The 19367-nt window shown below is 41.5% G+C and overlaps 1 protein-coding gene across 3 annotated transcripts in view; it reads right to left on the reverse strand.

The window, feature by feature from the left end:
• Nucleotides 1-19367, reverse strand: part of garnl3 (GTPase activating Rap/RanGAP domain like 3) — a 202229-nt gene that overhangs the window by 71017 nt on the left and 111845 nt on the right. For all 3 annotated transcript variants that reach the window (XM_034191917.1, XM_034191916.1, XM_034191918.1), the window contains exons 4-6: nucleotides 14235-14334; nucleotides 7198-7316; nucleotides 6574-6638 (exon numbers count right to left, since the gene is read on the reverse strand). In XM_034191917.1, the coding sequence (XP_034047808.1) occupies nucleotides 6574-6638; nucleotides 7198-7316; nucleotides 14235-14334 (284 nt within the window). The remainder of the gene's footprint in view (nucleotides 1-6573; nucleotides 6639-7197; nucleotides 7317-14234; nucleotides 14335-19367) is intronic.

The following is a 19367-nucleotide window of genomic DNA, read 5'->3' on the forward strand; positions in this document are numbered from 1 at the left end:
AAAATTTTCACCAGAAGTCGGTAACAACCCACGTAATCTACACATACAAAAAAATCAAACCATAGATATCCATAAATTGTGTGTAATAATGTGACGTGCCACAGGAAAAAGTATTGAACACCTGAATAAAGTGAGGTGGAAAAATACATGGAAAGCCAAGACACCAGCTGAAATCTATCAGTAATTAGAAAGCAATCCGGCCCCTTGTCAGTGCAAATTAATATCAGATGATTCAGTCCCAGCTGAGGGCCCATAAAAATGTGTCTCATTACCAGGGAGTCAAATATCTCATGATGGATAAAAGCAAAGAGCTCTCTTAAGAGCTAAACATGCTCATTGTTGCAAAACATACTAATGGCATCGGTGACAGAAGGATTTCTGAACTTCTAAATGCTCCAGTGAGCACTGTTGGGGCCATAATCTGACAATGGAAAGAACATCATTTCATCATAAACCAGCCACGACCAGGTGCTCCTCACAAGATTTCTGACAGAGGAGTGAAAAGGATTATCAGAAGAGTTGTTCAACAGTCAAGGACCACTTATGGAGACCAACTGAATATTTGTTTCAAAGAAAACAAGTAATGCACTCAACCGCCATGGCCTGGATGCACACTCACTACACAGACTCCATCGCTGAAGAAAAAGCATGTTGAAGCTCGCTTAACGTTTGCTGCGCAACATTTAGACGAGTGTGTGACATACTGGGAGAATATAGTCTGGTCAGATGAAACCAAAACTGAACCCTTTGGATGTCATGATACACACCATAAATGGCACTGCACATCACCCCCAAAACACCATACCAACTGTGAGGTCTGGAGGTGGTAACATCATAGTGTGGGGCTGTTTTTCAGCATACGACACTGGAAAACGTCATATAACTGAAGGAAGAATAAATGGAAAAATGTATCATGACATTCTTGATAAAAATCTGCCAGCATGATGATGAAACAAGGGTGGACATTTTAACAAGACAATGATCCCAAAAACAGAGCCAAGGGAACTCAACTGGTTTCAGAGAATGAAAATAAAGTTGCTAGAATGGTCCAGCCAATGACCTGATGTCAATCTAATAAAAATCTATGGAAAGAACAAAAGATCAGCGTTCACAGAAGAGGTCCACAAAACCTTCAAGGTTTAAAGACTGTTTGTGTGGAACACTGGGCCAAAAATCACCAGAGAAATGCATGCCACTAGTTTCTCCATACAGGAAGTGTCTTGAAGCTGTCATTACCAACAAAGGCTTTTTTTTTACGAAGCATTAAAGGAATTTCAGTAAGTGTTCAATCATTTTTCCTTGTGTAATTCCATTTTATTACACATAACTTAAGTTCCGTACTTATTTCCTTTGTTTTTTTTTGCATCTATGGATTACTTGGGTTGTTACCACCATCTGGTGTAGATTTCATGTCAATAGCACCTTTAGAAATATTTACTGAGAAACATGGTGGTGTGTTCAATACTTATTTTACCCGCTGTATTACTTACAGTATCTAGTGATTCAAATCAGGTCTTCCTGGGTTATGCAACCTGATGCACAAACAGGAATTCAATACTGTCTTCCAAGCCGGCCCCGTTCTCTACTTTGTAACTGCGAGTAGGTAGTGAGGACTCAAAAAACCGTTATTGAGGTTTAACTTTTACTATTAATTGATAGGGAGGTACGTGCAGTTTATATACCCTTTACTTGTAGTAAACATCTTTGTGACGGTTGGAATATGGTGTAATTTTCTTTTTCTTTTTTTAAACTGTAAAATCCTTGCCAGAAACTAAATTATAATAAATATTACTTTGTTTAAGCAAAACTACGATGTTCCTCTTGTATTTGGCGGATTTATGTCCGAAGATTTTGCAAAAAATGTGTTGCGGTGCATGGGGGTATGCATCTAAAGGCTGTCGTTTTCTGTCTGATGTGCAGTGTTGCCAGATTGGGCAATTTAGGATGGCCGTCTGCGCGTAAAAAATGTTTTTCTGTAGATTTATGGCCATAGAGATCAATAGACTTTTGTTCAAATTGGGCGAGATTTAGTGCATCCAGGCGGTTTTTGAGCATTTTTTTAGGCTGGAAATCATCAGTCAGTCACATCTGGCAACCCTGCTGATGTGATGAGTGGCGCAGGTCCATGGGAACACGGATGCATGTCGCGCATATATTTTCACTAGATAAATCATGGAAAGAGGTGGCAAAAAGAGGAAGGGGGGAGCGGAGAAGATTCGGGACAAAAAGCAGAAAGCTCTACAAACTGAGGCTTCCGGGTGTTTTAAAATAGATCATTTGTTTGCTGTGGCCAATACTACTTCTAGCGTTGCTGCTACGAGGGCTGTCCATAAAGTATAGGTCCTTTTTATTTTTTTCAAAAACTATATGGATTTCATTCATATGTTTTTACGTCAGACATGCTTTAACCCTCATGCGCATGCATGAGTTTTTCCACGCCTGTCGGTGACGTCATTCGCCTGTGAGCACTCCTTGTGGGAGGAGTCGTCCAGCCCCTCATCGGAATTCCTTTGTCTGAGAAGTTGCTGAGAGACTGGCGCTTTGTTTGATCAAAATTTTTTCTAAACCTGTGAGACACATCGAAGTGGACACAGTTCGAAAAATTAAGCTGGTTTTCGGTGAAAATTTTAATGGCTGATGAGAGATTTTGAGGTGATTCTGTTGCTTTAAGGACTTCCCATGGAGCGAGACGTCGTGCAGCGGACCCAGGCGCCGTCGTCAGCCTGTTCAAGCTGAAAACCTCCACATTTCAGGCTCTATTGATCCAGGACGTCGTGAGAGAACAGAGAAGTTTCAGAAGAAGTCGGTTTCAGCATTTTATCCGGCTATTCCACTGTTAAAGCAGATTTTTTTAATGAAAGACGTGCGGACGGGTCCGCGCGTCGGGATGCAGCCGGCGCGGTGCGGCGGCACAGGAAAAACACCTCCGTGTTGATAACCATTTGTAAAATCCAGGCGGCTTTTGATGGCTTTCAGTGGAGTGAGTATATGAGAAATTGTTTAACAGCTGGACATGTTCCAACTTGTCCTTAAGGCTTCCAACAGAGGTGTTTTTCCTGTGGCGGAGCGTTGTGGCGGCTGCGAGCCGACGCGCGGACCCGTCCGCACGTCTTTCATTAAAAAAATCTCCTTTAACAGTGGAATATCCGGATAAAATGCTGAAACCGACTTCTTCTGAAACTTCTCTGTTCTCTCACGACGTCCTGGATCAATAGAGCCTGAAATGTGGAGGTTTTCAGCTTGAAACAGGCTGATGACGGCGCCTGAGAGCGCTGCACGACGTCTCGCTCCATGGGAAGTCCTTAAAGCGACAGTATCACCTCAAAATCTCTCATCAGCCGTTAAAATTTTCACTGAAAACCAGCTTAATTTTTCAAACCGTGTCCACTTCGATGTGTCTCACAGGTTTAGAAAAAATTTTGATCAAACAAAGCGCCAGTCTCTCAGCAACTTCTCAGACAAAGGAATTCCGACGAGGGGCTGGACGACTCCTCCCACAAGGAGTGCTCACAGGCGAATGACGTCACCGACAGGCGTGGAAAAACTCACGCATGCACACGAGGGTTCAAGCATGTCTGATGTAAAAACATATGAAGGAAATGCATATAGTTTTTGAAAAAAATAAAAGACCTATACTTTATGGACAGCCCTCGTAGTGCTCCCGACGGCTCTACTACAACGGGCGAAAATGCAACTTCAACGGGTGAAAATGAGGACAACTTTACTGGAGAGGTTAGTCCAGGATCAAAGCCAATTGATGTCTATGTTGGGTCGGAACCGGAGGATTCCGTGTCCAGTGAGCAGGTCGTGGGAAAGGACGCACAGGAGATGACACAACCTGAAGTTCATAATGCTAGTGCTTCTACTGTCAACATCCCTTCAGCTACGTCTGAGGCCGAGCCTGCTGTGGATTATTTCAGCCGCCCGAACCGAAATGAGCTGTCTTTATTTTTTGAAAAACACCCAACACCGAACACAAAAAAGACACTGAATAAGTGGTTGTGTTCCCAGAGACGGTCTGCTGTAAGGTAAGATAAACTACACACACACACACACACACACACACACACACACACACACACACACCACACACACACACACACACACACACACACACACACACACACACACACACACACACACACACACATTACCTTTCTCTCTCTCTCTCTCTCTCTCTCTCTCTCTCTCTCTCTCTCTCTCTCTCTCTCTCTCTCTCTCTCTCTCTCTCTCTCTCACACACACTTTGGAGACACAAAAGCTTTTTTTCCGCTTGTGTGTTTTGCTTCCGTTTTGTACTATGATCAAGGTGAAATGACAGTGAAAGTGTGTGTTTAGGTGTGTGTTCACGGTGTTTAGGTGTATAGTATTTGTTCATTGGGGGTTCGGTATGGACGGGTGGGTGTGCGTGTTTGGGGGTGGATTCGTCGGGCCAATAGTGGGCTGGTCCAGAGGAAAATTGCCAGGGCTGAAATTAGTTCCCAGTCCGACCCTGGATACAGTTATGGTCGGAAGTTTACATACACTACTTATGGGCATGAATGTCATGGTAAGTGTTGTTCGTTTGTCAGGGTGGAAAAAAAAAAAAAACAAGAATTGAGTGCACAAGTTTAAATCTATTTTGGATCTTCTCTAATCCACACAGGATCAAAATTATGCATATAGGCTCAAATATATACATACACCCCCAAAAATATTTGGTTAAATGTCCTTTAGCAAGTTGCACCATGACCAAACGGTTTTTGGTAGCCATCAACATGCTTTAGGCATAATTCCGTCTAGATACTTGACCACTCGTCTTGGCAGAATTGGTAGAGTTCATTTAAATGGGTTGGTTTCCGGGCACTGACCCGGCTTTTCAGTGTAGCCCACAAATTTTCAATAGGGTCAAGGGTTTAAGATTTGGGAATGCCATTCCAGATTCCTGTTTGATCCAATCCAGAACCAGTTTTGATGTGTGTTTAGGATCATTGTTTTGTTGAAAGGCCCAGTTGTGGATAAGTTTCAACTGTCTAGCAGTTGATTTGAAGTAATGTTGAAGAATTTGGAGGTAGTCTTCCTTCTTCATTATTTCATCCACTTTGTGCAATGCACCAGTTCCACTGACAACAAAACAGCCAAAACTTGAGGTTCCTACACAAAAATATTTTCTGCTTGCAATAGGTTGGTGCTGATGTCACTTCCTGTCTTTGTCTGAACATCATGCTGGTCTTTGAATGGTAGAGAGAAATGTAGCACTGGCAGGCGATTAGAGTAAAATGTGGCGTTATCTCCATGTTTCTAACCACAGGGGGGAAATACTGTGCTGTGTACCATATAAATGTTGGTCCACAGGCTAACATATAAAGAGTAATAATGTTGGAAATAGCTAGCTTGCTCCAGTTAGGCCTATACAATGTGCTCAGCCTAGCCTAGCTTGTTAACTGTGACTTTCACGATAGACTGTAGAGTAGAATATTATGATGACAATGAGTTGTTTTTTAGACTTCGAGAATATACTTATAATATTACGAGACTAAAGTCATAATATTACGAGAATAAAATCAAAATATTACGAGAACACAACTTATAATATTACGAGAATAAAATCAAAATATTACAAGAATAAAAGTTGTATTTATATGAGACGTGATAACCCTGCATACTGCCAGTTCCAGCGTTCCAGCCATCTCTTCCTCCAAGAAAGAGGCGATTTCAGGAGCTACTAATCACCAGAACTACAGGCAAAGTCCATGTGATTCCTCCTTCCTGAATAGACACATTTTCTTGCATATTCTTTTCAGAGCTCTGATACTAATGATAATGTGGTTCAGCTGAAGTATTTCTTTATTTGTAAAACCTATACTGAAGTACAACTTAAAGCACTCCACGGATCAATTTTTGAGAGTTTTTCCTCTCATAAAATTACGTCTTTATTCTCATAAATTTACAAGTTTATTCTCATAAAATTATGATTTTATTCTCGTAATATTACAAGCTTTTTCTCATAAAATGATGACTTTATTCTTGTAATATTACAAGCTTTTTCTCATAAAATGATGACTTTATTCTTGTAATGTTACGACTTTATTCTCGTAATATTACGACTTTATTCTTGTAATATTACAAGCTTTTTCTCATAAAATTACGAGTTTATTCTCATAATATTATGACTTTATTCTCGTAATATTACAAGCTTTTTCTCAAAAATTACTTTATTCTCGTAATATTACGAGCTTTTTCTCATGAAATAGCAATTTGTTTTTCATTAAATTGCGGCTTAATGTGGCCCTAAAATGCCTATAACCCATATCAGCTGAGATTTTTCCCAATTTCCCATAAGATACATATTGTTTTGTCATACAGGTATACCAGGAACATCATTAACCAGTATTTCATTTGGTTCTAACTGGTTCAGGACCAATAATTTCAATATGGAACCCAAAGCCAGAAACTGATAAAATACCAATTCTGCTCAGAATGACTAAAAAAAAAAAAACTGGTTTGAAGCTTACAAAGAAGTAAATACAGATGTGTGTCATTACAGTATGATCAGGCTGTAAAGGATGAACTGTATGAGGCTGCAGTTCTCACCTCAGGATGGACTTGACTGATAGTGTCTTAGTAGGACTGTAGGGGAGGCTGATCTTCAGTGTGCCCTGAGGGAACAACATCAACAGATCACGATTTACAAAGTCTTTCTACAAAGTGTTTGTCAATCGCCCTTTGACAAATCGCTCCCTTTTTTCTAGCTGAAATTTCAGTTCAGATCACAAAGAATCTGTACATTCAGTGCAGTAATATCACAGCTCAAACTTTCCACTTGCTTACAAAATTGTGAAATCAGACAAAATTAAACCAGATCATGCCAAACAGAGTTGTCCACTTTAGCAACAACAAAAGCATCTCGTATCAGTAAGAGCCTGAGAGAAGACAAATCGGCATGATCAGGCAGCGGAGGTGCACCACCCTAATCAGGTTCCAGATGAAGCATCAGCCCAAAAATTAGATCTCAGCTATCTTGGTCATGAAGCTGAGTCACCACACAACAGAGACAATTATGTACCTGCATCTCTCTGTCACGTGCACACGGACACAGATGAAATGCAAGAAGACGGCATATTTGTGCAACAGGCTGAAGAAAGGTGCACCCTGGGAACAGAATATTCTATCTAAACCTGTGACAGGTTTATTGATGTGCAGAGCTGGTGAGCTCACCGTTTTCCTCCAGAGGATGGCTCTGTACTGAGGAACCCGCTGGTTGTTCTGGTCCGAAAGAACCACTGACAAGTAGAATGGATTCTTCTCTGCATCTGTGCCCACATAGTTCTGGTGGACTGAACAAGATAAAGAAAATATAAAAATAAATATGCACAAACACACATTGCTTACAGTACTATGGAAAGGATTTGTCCAACATAGGTATAATCAGTACCATCGTGGTTCGACTCCCAAAAAGAGGTGACATCTATAAGTATGTGTTAAAATTGCAAAACAAAGTGTGTGAAAACAACCAGTTTTTCAAAAAGCTTACTGGAAAAAAAATTTAATTGAAAATGCTTATAGAAATACAATAAAACAGAAGCCTGTATACGTTTGGTTTTATTTTCAAAAACTGACACATCTAGTACATTTTTAAAATAGCTGCTTGTTTGACTTAATTTTTAAGCCTTCAAAAATTAGTCCATGAGCCAGTCATCAATTGTGACCTAATTGGTACCACTTAAGGTGGTGAAATGACACTTAGAACCCAGCCTCAGTGTACCATGGTCTATACAAAAAATGTATTACAGCCATCCCAGGGTAGTAGCTGTAGCCCTGGGGTTCAATGAAAAATTACAGAGAGGTCAAAATCTAAAAATGCTCCAATCATGTTGTAAAAGATGTCTCATTATTTGTCTGATCATAACGATTCCAAAAAGGTATAGTTTGGACTATCTGTGACTGAATGTTCTGGAGTTATGGAGTAAAAACAGCAAAAGTGGTGACAAAGGTCAGTTTCATTTTGTACAGGGCTCCGGGGGGTGGACATTACTATAGGTGGCAGGTGCAGGTCATACCGGCAGGCTTTGCCATGCCAGATTCATCTCAAGGTTCCCTCGTATGCACTCAAATTGTTTCGGATCCCGTTTTGCCGCCATCGGAATATGTAAATTGCGGTTAGATGGTCCTCAGATAACATATGGACCACTGTCAGATAGGTGTCCCATCCTGACCACGCCCAGAGAGTTTTGAACATGTGCATCACACTCGGGACCGCCGCTGTCTTTGTGTGGTCTTGTGCTGGCAGTACATATACAAAGAAATCAAATTTTTACTCAGTTTTATTCATTTTCAAATTGGAGTTCTAACTTGAAAATAATCTCACATTTGATTATTTTTTTCTTTTTCTTTTTAACCCTCTGGGGCCGACGCCGTCGTATACGATGGCTAAGACCAAGCTTTACTAAATTATAAATAACTTTTCAATGATATGAGATAGAAACTTACTTTTTTTTGCTGAAAAGTTAACTCCGCAGACTTTCGAGCCACCATCTTTGTACTCCTCATAGAGGCTGTGTGAGTGTCCAATCGGAATTAGTTCACCGTCACATGGTTTTCCAAAGTCCAATCGTAGGGCAGATTTACCTCACGTGAAAAGCCAAAGATCGTTTTCAAGAGTGATGTGTTACTAGTTGGCCCGTTTGAATAGCCCCCTGGGTGCTCCAATGAGTACATACTATTAGTACATACTCAGTGTGCCCTGCGCCATTACGCACAGCGATCAGTGAAAGCAGGAGCAGACGGAGAGCCTCTGATGACAATCTCACATGCTCAAACAAAGCATGTGCAACTATCAGGATTGCTACACTAGTTTGCATGTGAATATTACTGGATAACTCTGTTGCTTTCGCTGCGTAAAGCATTGTTTACCATATCAATGGACAACAAAACATAGACCATATTGTATATATTGTTCAAAATGTGCATTTGTGTTTATTGTTTGAACCTTTTTGTTGTACAGTCTTTCACACAAGACCTCAAATTACCTTTATAAAGTGTCAAAACAGTTGTTTATTATAGTTTGCTGTGTGTTTTGAATAAATGTGTGTGGAAAATTATTTTTCGCTTTATTTTTTCCTTGCTTATTTTTGATTGTAAACCTTTATTACACTTACGAGGGCTGTCAATAAAGTAACAGTCCTTTTTATTTTTTTCAAAAACTATATGGATTTCATTCATATGTTTTTACGTCAGACATGCTTGAACCCTCGTGCGCATGCGTGAGTTTTTCCACGCCTGTCGGTGACGTCATTCGCCTGTGAGCACTCCTTGTGGGAGGAGTCGTCCAGACCCTTGTCGGAATTCCTTTGTCTGAGAAGTTGCTGAGAGACTGGCGCGTTGTTTGATCAAAATTTTTTCTAAACCTGTGAGACACATCGAAGTGGACATGGTTCGAAAAATTAAGCTGGTTTTCAGTGAAAATTTTAACAGCTGATGAGAGATTTTGAGGTGATTCTGTCGCTTTAAGGACTTTTCACGGTGCGAGACGTCACTCAGCGCTCTCAGGCGGCGTCATCAGCCTGTTCAAGCTGAAAACCTCCACATTTCAGGCTCTGTTGATCCAGGACGTCGTGAGAGAACAGAGAAGTTTCAGAAGAAGTCGGTTTCAGCATTTTATCCGGATATTCCACTGTTAAAGGAGATTTTTTTAATGAAAGACGTGCGGACGGATCCGCGCGTCGGGACGCAGCCGACGCGGTGCGGCGGCACAGGAAAAACACCTCTGTGTTGATAACCATTTGTAAAATCCAGGCGGCTTTTGATGGCTTTCAGTGGAGTGAGTATATGAGAAATTGTTTAACAGGCAGGACATGTTCCAACTTGTCCTTAAGGCTTTCAACAGAGGTGTTTTTCCTGTGTCGGAGCGCCGCGGCGGCTGCGTCCCGACGCGCGGACCCGTCCGCACGTCTTTCATTAAAAAAATCTCCTTTAACAGTGGAATATCCGGATAAAATGCTGAAACCGACTTCTTCTGAAACTTCTCTGTTCTCTCACGACGTCCTGGATCAATAGAGCCTGAAATGTGGAGGTTTTCAGCTTGAACAGGCTGATGACGCCGCCTGAGAGCGCAGCGCGACGTCTAGCACCGTGAAAAGTCCTTAAAGCGACAGTATCACCTCAAAATCTCTCATCAGCCGTTAAAATTTTCACTGAAAACCAGCTTAATTTTTCGAACCGTGTCCACTTCGATGTGTCTCACAGGTTTAGAAAAAATTTTGATCAAACAACGCGCCAGTCTCTCAGCAACTTCTCAGACAAAGGAATTCCGACGAGGGGCTGGACGACTCCTCCCACAAGGAGTGCTCACAGGCGAATGACGTCACCGACAGGCGTGGAAAAACTCACGCATGCGCACGAGGGTTCAAGCATGTCTGACGTAAAAACATATGAATGAAATCCATATAGTTTTTGAAAAAAATAAAAAGGACCGTAACTTTATTGACAGCCCTCGTATAAAACACAACAAAAACATATATATTCTGAAAGCACAGGTTGTCCTGAAAAAAAGGGTCATAAAACTTGATTGTGGGATGCAGGGAGAGCTGTTAACAGCAATAATAAAACATTTATACCAGGCGAGTGAACTGTGTAAAAAAATGCCCTTGAACCCCAGAGGGTTAATAAGAATACTGCATTTTTTTGGGGGGGGGGGAGCTTAAACTGTGTTTTAAGAAATTTTAGGGTGCCTAAAACTAGAAACTGATATTTAGCAATACTTTTATTTTATTTTGTGGAATTCAAGGCTGTGTTATTTCCGACAGAATCATAACAATGACATCATCTTCTCACTCACTGAGCGATTTATCCTCTCACACACTCTTCATTCTCCTGCCTCCAATTTCTTTTATTTCACTTTGGCTTTCATTTCACTCCCCCATCACTTGTGTGTGTGTGTGTGTGTGTGTGTGTGTGTGTGTGTGTGTGTGTGTGTGTGTGTGTGTGTGTGTGTGTGTGTGTGTGTGTGTGTGTGTGTGTGTGTGTGTGTGCGTGTGAGACACATGGGGCAAAGACAAGCATCTCCAGATGACACCGCAGCTTCGCATTCAAGCGCCCTCCGCTTCAGCTGACAGGGTAAAGTATTCAGAAACAATACTGAACACAACCTCCAAAAACAATTTCATCAGGAACTCTGCATCTGTCCCTCCGGCTCTCTTTCACTCATGCACTTCTTCTGCTTCATTTTCCTCCAGCGTTTTCATTACTTCTTTATTAATCCTCTATTAACGATGTTTTAAACCCTGTTTTTGCTCATATTCTACTTTTTTTCAGCTCAGACAAATCAAGTGTGCCTGTGTGACGTGAATTCCTATTCATACCCAATAGAGACTACCAAAAAAAAAAAACAAAAAAAAAAACTAAAGCCATTCTTCACCCAATTAAAATGAAATTCAAGCTATTGCACCATTTCAACTTGATGGTACCAGGAATGCTAATATGGGAATATTTGGCCCGGAGTCCACAGTGTGCCGTGCTGGACGATGCAGTCAGCATTTCTCAGGCTGTGGAACACAGATGGCTCAGCTGCAGTCCAAACAGGTCCAGCCAAGTTTTACAAAGGCACTGCTGATTCTCCACCGGCCAGCACACAGCATCATTAGACCTGCGATTGGAGGAGAAAGGCTTTTCTTGCTTCCAGTCTCACGCGTCTGCTGTCTAATTCCCCTTCACAATTATCTCCATCTAGCTGCTTATAGCTCAACCTTTCCTCTGCACTGAGAGCGTTTCTTTTTTTTCTTCCCCCCGCAGAAACGTCAAACAATGACCTTTGTGTTGCACAACACGCCTACGCTGTGAGTCTGAGAGGAGTTGGGATGTTAAGGAGTATGGAGGGAGATAATGAGGGTGAAGAAAGGGGATGAGGTGACCGGTTCTAATTTTTTTTTAAGAACCTCACTGCATATGTCACCGCTCCTCTTTCCATGACAAAAACTCCTGTAACAGTGGAATGTGCCGAAAAAGTGCTGATGTCCACGTCTCCTGCCATTTTTGTGAAAGTCAGATGACGTCCCGGATCAACAAAGCCTTCACGTTGGAAATGATCTGGTTGTTTCAGCAGGGTGTCAGCCTGTCGATCGGCGCTTGGAGCGTGGTGCGCTCTCAGCAGCTGTGGGCGGTCTTTAAACCGGCTGGAGCACACCTTAATCTGTGTAATCCCCAAAAAATCATCCCTGAAAGCCATCTGAATTTTCTGAATGGTGTTCAGCTGGAGGTCTCTCACAGTTTCTGGAAAAATTTGATGCAGCAAAGCTCCAAATCGTTCAGACATTTATTCGCAATGAAAATCTGATGAGAGGGGTGGACCACTGCTCACACAAAGCCTGCTCACAGGCGAATGACGCAACCGACAGGCGTGAAAAAACTCACGCATGCGCACGAAGGTTCAAGCTTGGCTGATGCAATCACACGTGATTCAAATCCATATGGTTTTTGCAAAAAATAAAAAGGTCCGATACTTTTTGGACAGACCTCGTAGATACGCCCACACTGATACGCTGGCTCCTGAATTGACCTTAGTGTACTATGACTGAATTTTACATTATAAATCGGCAGAGTTAAGCTGTTTCCCTACTAGTTCCACATCTTCAAACTCTTGGTGCTATCGAGGCAAAGCACTCGGCAGCCCAGTGTTACTTTTTTTTCTTTTCATGATAACATCACGAAATGTATCACAATGGGCAATTTTCAAGTTGTGCTGGCATTTTGAAACAGACTTCCAGTTAGGGAGCCTCTCGCTCGCGTGTTTGGCGTCATTAGAAACAACAGCTCATCTGTCAGATTTCCAGGGAGTGAAATGGCCACTGCAGGCGAATTCCGCGCTGTATCTGTAAGTAATTTTGTTGTCATTGTTGTTGTTAACCCACAAGGAATGAGAAGAAGCGCTGCAGTGGCGTGAATATTGATCTAAAGCCCCGGTCATGCGAAGCCAAAACGACACAAGAAATCTGGACTTACGCTGACTTTCGGAGACATCGTTTAACCTTCATCCAGCTTTGTTCCTGTAGCTGGCGCTTCGTCAGAATTTTCAAACTGTTGAAAAATGTGAACAAATCCCGACAACAACTTAAATTCCTCTGTATTCCGTTTTACTTTCTGTCTTGACAGTTTCTCATTGTTTGCGTAGTTCCCGTACCATCAGCGTTCTGTCGACCAACTTTCTCCAACATCTTGCACAAACATTGACGATATCTGAACGGATCAATAACTAAAGATCCAATGAGCTGAACGTGACTCGTCCATGTGTGGGACAAAAAGTAATGTTGTCATACAGATCTTTGTATCTGCAGTCATCATACAGGTCAAAAGCACCAACCTGGTGAAGCTGCTCCACCCATGAATCATGCAAACTCACAGCATCCAGTCATCTTTATCCATGATACCACAGCTTAGTTAAACGCAGGCGTCTTGATGCTGCTTATGCTGCGTTTACGCATAGGCATGATGCGTTACGAATGTCATATTTCCATCATTCATGGCACATTCATGACATTCGGAATGTGACTTAACGCATCTGAATAGGGTTTGTGACATTCGTGGAGCATGTTTTTGGCTGCCAAAAAAAAAAAAAAAACCCACTTCCACGAATGTCACGAATCACCCTCGATTCGTGAAGTTCGCAACTAAGCGTGTCGATTCGTGGTGATTAGCGGTGATTCGTAATAGACCATGACAGCATTCGTAGTGCATTCTTGATGGTTCTTGGAGCCCAAACTGTCACGAATCAACACAAAAGCTGTCAAGAAGTGACACGAATTGTCACGCACTTTCACGTGATGATTCGCAATGGAGCGCAGCAGTATGCAACAGCGCAAGACTATATTCGTTACAGTGCATAGTGATTTGTGATGATGATTCGCCATTAATCGGAACACATGTTAACAGTTCGTGATGGCATGTGATGCCTCTGCCTCAAATCATGATCCTCGGTCACAAATTTAGATTCATGGGATTGTGACTTGTCATTGTTATGTGTAAACGCAGCATTAGATTCTTTACGAAAGCCTTCGAAGAAGAAAGCCCACAAAAATCAGAGGCATTTCTTCCAAACCTCACTGCAAAAAATCATCTGCTATAAATGATGATAGTTCAGCTCTGACGTGTCCACCAGGCAGGTTACAACCCAGGCAAGTATGAGAACAATGCTGGCCGCAATGCTGGGATCTCGTGAAGTGTGATTAGACCTTTCCTTTGTGAGTCAACCCAGGAACACTGACCTTTTCCCAGGAAGTATTTAAAGAACCATCTCGTGTGGTACTCTGGATTCTCCAGGTGAACATCAGTCCTTCTCCAGGTTCCCGGAGTGTAGTCCAAAATCTGTCCCACAAACACACACACATGCCACATTATCATGTCAAGCACAGCTTGACTCAATAGTTCCATATCACAGTTGCACAAGTTATAACACGGATCATCTGGCACGAGCGTAGAATGGAAAATTTATTCTGTCATCAGTGTTGGATTATCAGGCCAGTAATCCTAAAAGCAATTTAAAACTAATTTTTGGAAGTGATCGTCATCTTTGAAATGTGGCATCTTAAACTGCCCATCTCACAAGTGGTGGACCCCCATGTAAATTATTATTTTTTGCCTGAGCCTGAATGTATATTCTGAACATCAGCAAAGCTGCTTTCCACCTATTGAGGAACTCGTCCCAGACCAGCCTCTGTGTCTCTGTGTGTTGTGGACCATGCTTCCTAATCCACTGGGCTTCCGAATCAATCTTATTCTGGCCTCTTGTCACTGGCAGACCTCGCTAATTCCCCAGAAACATATCATCCGTCATTCCAGGAACACAAACCCACCCACCATGTCAAGGTGGCAAATCTCTGCATGGCATCACAACTCCACTGCAAAAGCTGCTAGTCAAGGTGGTTTGAGGATCTCATTAGGATACCTCCTAAATGCCTGCCAAACCCTGGGGAAGACCAATAAACACAGTCGAGATTACATATCCCATGTGACCTCAAGATCACTGAAGAGAAACTGAAGCGGAGGGAGACGTCTGGGCTCCATCACTTAGCAACACACACCAAGATAAGCATATAAAATGGATGTCACATTAATAAGGGTCTGGTTCCCACTGATTTTATGTTAATTACAACGTTTTAGGATAAAATCACTTTTAGACACTGAGACAATTTGCTGACAAGAGCCATGCAGCTGAAAAATAGCATTTCATTTGCCCACCACAGTTGGGGTTTTGCCTATACTGTGAGTCAAATTTAAACCTGAAATAACTTGTTTTAGATGTATGTGATATACACCAGACACTGATGTCTGGAATCCTGCATGGTCTGTGGCACATGCCCACTGAGTCGGCTCAAACCCACACAGTCTGTGAGAGAGACATGTAGGAACACCTCCTCTGGGCAGCATCATGTTTTTTTTTTTTTTTTTTGTATTTAAAATAGCACAGAAAAAGGTCATCTGCTAGAGACCAGAAATTTTTGGTGTCATTTTGACTACACACTTTAATATCTGTTGATTGTACGTGGAAATGTGCAGCCTTACACATTTTTATTGTCAGTGCACCAATTTTCATTGTTGCTAGACAAATACTTTGACTTTGCAAAAAAAGACAATAGTTGAACCAACTTAATTGAATTGTTTCAATTGGTAACACCTGAATGAATTAGGTTGTTTGAACTTAAGTTGATAAGTTAGAGTTGATCCAACTTCCTAACTTAAGTTCAGAAGTTAGAGTTGATCCAACTTCCTAACTTAAGTTCAAACAAGTTGGTTCTTTATTCAGTGTGATGTCGTAACGTGTGTTTTTGCAGCACAGAACCATCAGAAAAGCATGCCAACATTGAAGCATATGATTATGATGGAATGAATCTGGCACTTGTTCTGGATTCCCATCTTGTCGTTGACCTACATTACAACAGGTTAGATTGAGCAGTACCACAGCAGTCTTCAGCCTCATGTGGTTTACAGCTCAGTGATCTGTTTTTTTTTTTTTTTTTTTTTTACAGAGACTAGAGAGCTCAGTCCACCGCCATCCCATGTCCATAAATTACCACAACACACATGTTTTGATGGTGGGATGAAGTTCCTAGAGGAAACCCATGGACATTGGTAGGACCAAACCCAGGACTAACTACTATGTCACTGTGCTGCCAAAATCAAATATAAAGTTAACTCAAAGGCTAACTGAATGGTATAAATACAAAGCTAATGGAACCTGTGTTGTCTTTGATGATGCATCCATTGCTGGACTCAAACCCATGACCTCAGGGGTTGTAGGCTCGACCATCTGCTGCTAGAACATTGTTTGGTACTGGAGAATGAGGTTTTCTCATTGCACAGCAACCGCTGGCCACCATTACACAAGAGTGATCTAAAATTAAGTGAATATAACCCTGAATCAATATAAAACTACCTGGAAGCTAACACAAAAAAAGATTAACTGAAAATGACGGTAACCGAACAGTTAAGTGAACATAGTAAGTCCTTTCAGTTCCTTCCTTTGTTCAATCGGGGTCACCACTAGAGGTGGGCAGATCGATCCTAATATCGATAATATCGATACCAATGCTGGTATTGATATTGAACGATCCTCGTGTAAAGAGATTGATACTCAAGCTTTTTTTTCCTCTCCCACACGCAATGACTGCTGCACACGCAGATTCATCAAAGTCTACTCTCTGTCTGTAAGAGCAGCACTGCGCTATGTCACACAACACGGAGCAGCGCACCCTTGTATTGTGGTTTGTCAGCCCTCTACCTCAGGAGATTTTGTTTTAAGTTGTGTTGAGTGATTTTTTTTTTAAACAAAAATGTTGATTGTGATAAAGTATTATGTTGTCACGTACAATGTTTGGCGAAATTCTATCCTAGGTCTTTTGGATCCTTTGGATCTATGAAGCTTAAATATGAAAAAGTATCGGTATCGATATCGGCGATACTGGGCATGTATTTACTTGGTATCGGATCAATACCAAAATTCCCGGTATCGCCCACCTCTAGTCACCACAGCAGATCAGAGATGAATCTGCATGTTGATTTGGTACGTTTTAACGAATATATAAATATAAAGCGAATGTAACCTAAAAATAACGGAATATAAAAGCTAACTGAACATGAAGTTAAAAGTGTACAGCCTTTGGGTTTTGTAAGATTTAAGCCATAAAAAGATTTTTCTTTGGCACAGTATAATTTTATTTACTAGCCATTAAATAGGGGCTTTATAAAATGACATTGCCAATATGATCAAAATTCATGTTATCTGGAAAACATTAATAAATTGTTCCCCTGAAGGGGAAAAATTCAAATGAACAGAAGGCCATGAACTGTTTAGTAGTAACCCATACAGTCTATGATAGCAACCATAATGACGTCATAGATCACTTTCCCCGACTTGCACAAGGGATGCTGAGAAGCGCACGGTGACAGAGTAGAAATGCACAGTGATGTCGCTCACTCGAACAAAATAATCCAACATGGTGAAAAACGCTCAGAAAGCTTATTTCTGTGTAAATCTAATGTGTATATTTTGTAAAAGTTACTGAGAAATAAACACTTCTAAATAAAAAAAATACTAGTTTTGACATCAGATAAAACCTCTGAAGTGATTTACAAGATATTTTATCCATATTTCCATATTTTATGGATGTTAGCATGCACACCCCGTGTACATGCATCACGCGATGTCAAAGGTAACTTCAGGTCATTTTCAAAAGTAGAGAAGCTTGAATCTTCGACTGGACTGGGTTGCTTGACACGAGGACGTTTCGCTTCAAATCGCAGAAGCTTCCTCAGCTAAAATTCTTGCTCTGGTGGTCTGACTTCTGTCTTGACTCTTGTAGAGAAGAATAATCAAGAAGTCACAAAAGCTGGAGTTTTAAACCTAACCAGACCCCTCCTACCGAGAGGCAGACTGCTATAGGCTGGTGACTAAACAATAGCTCTAATTAGCACCTATTGTGCTCTAGTTAACACCCTCCTAATGACAGGGCAGCTGTCCCTCTCCTGATGGCTCCCTTGACGACTCTGCAGTGACGTGAATGAATCATTACCATGAACAAAAGACTGAAACTGCTTTGACCTGAGTACCCCATTGTAAATAGGGGATAAAGCGTGTCTCAGACCCCCTCCCCGGTTAAGGCTAGGTTTCAAACGTTTCACAAAGAATGCCTCCTTGACCCCTCTCTCAAACCCAAAGTGCAGAAGTCCCAGAGAACAAAGAGCCCAGATTCACGCTGTGGATCAGCTGCAGCTGGTGGAATAACCGCACATGGGGAGTCAATGCGCAGCGTTCACATGGACTAATCAATTTACTGTTCTGATAGACTCAATCATCTTTACACTTATATTTATTCCCCCTTTTGACAGTTTTCTGTTATAAATCAATATATATGGCCTAGTAATGTAATACAGTGATACAGCAATCCACCACGGCACACTAGAGTTTTTTTTTTTTTTTCAAATTGGAGCAAGACAGAGCGTGCGGCGTGTCGTCAGACAATGAGGGTTCAGACGAAGGCTTTATCTCATAAGCAGGCAGTTGTTCGGTACACAGAGGTATCAGGCAGGGGTAAGGCTGAGATGTGGTCAAAAACTGGCTGAGGTCAAAAACACAGTAACACAGAGTTCAAAGGAGACAAAACCATGATCCAAAAACACTAAGCAAAGTAAAAAAAAAAATTGGCAAAGCAATCAGGACTATAACAAAAGGCTTGGATGAGGTTTATAGAAACAACGATCCAGCAAGAAGAACCAAAAACACAAGGCTTTAATAACAGAGGTGACAATCACAGCAAACAAGGCACAGGTGTGGGGGAACAAAGAGACGAAGATGAGCGCAAGAGGGTGCAACAAGACAAAAAGCAAAGCAGACAGAAATGGAGGTGTGGAGGGAGGAGACAAAGATGAGGTGAGCAGGTGCAAGAGAGTGCAGTAGAGTGAACACTAAGCAGACTAAATAAACTGAAAGGTGACTCCTAAATATAATGCAAAAGAATCTACACACGGAAGGAGCAAAGAAACAAAACCAAGAAAAACAAAGGTGAGAACTGGAAAGTGATCAACAAGACAATTAAAGGCAGGGGCTGAAACTAATATGTGACAAAAGCAAAAACTAACAGAAATTACAAGCAATGACTCTAGTGGTAAAATGCAAAATAAAACCAGTGGCTAAAGTAATAAACTAGTAAACTGAAAAACAAAAAAAAGTGTAAAGCGGATGCAGACAGAAAGTGACAAAGACCAAAACAGGGAAGGACGTGGGACCAGACAGGGACGGACCTGACACCCTCTTTTGTTCTGGACGAGGAACCAGAGCAGGTGGATCCACCAACGTGCACACAGATCTCCACAGTGGGTCAGATCACGCGCTTCTGTTTGCA

The sequence above is a fragment of the Thalassophryne amazonica genome, chromosome 17 (genome assembly GCF_902500255.1).
Source record: "Thalassophryne amazonica chromosome 17, fThaAma1.1, whole genome shotgun sequence".
NCBI lineage: Eukaryota > Metazoa > Chordata > Actinopteri > Batrachoidiformes > Batrachoididae > Thalassophryne > Thalassophryne amazonica.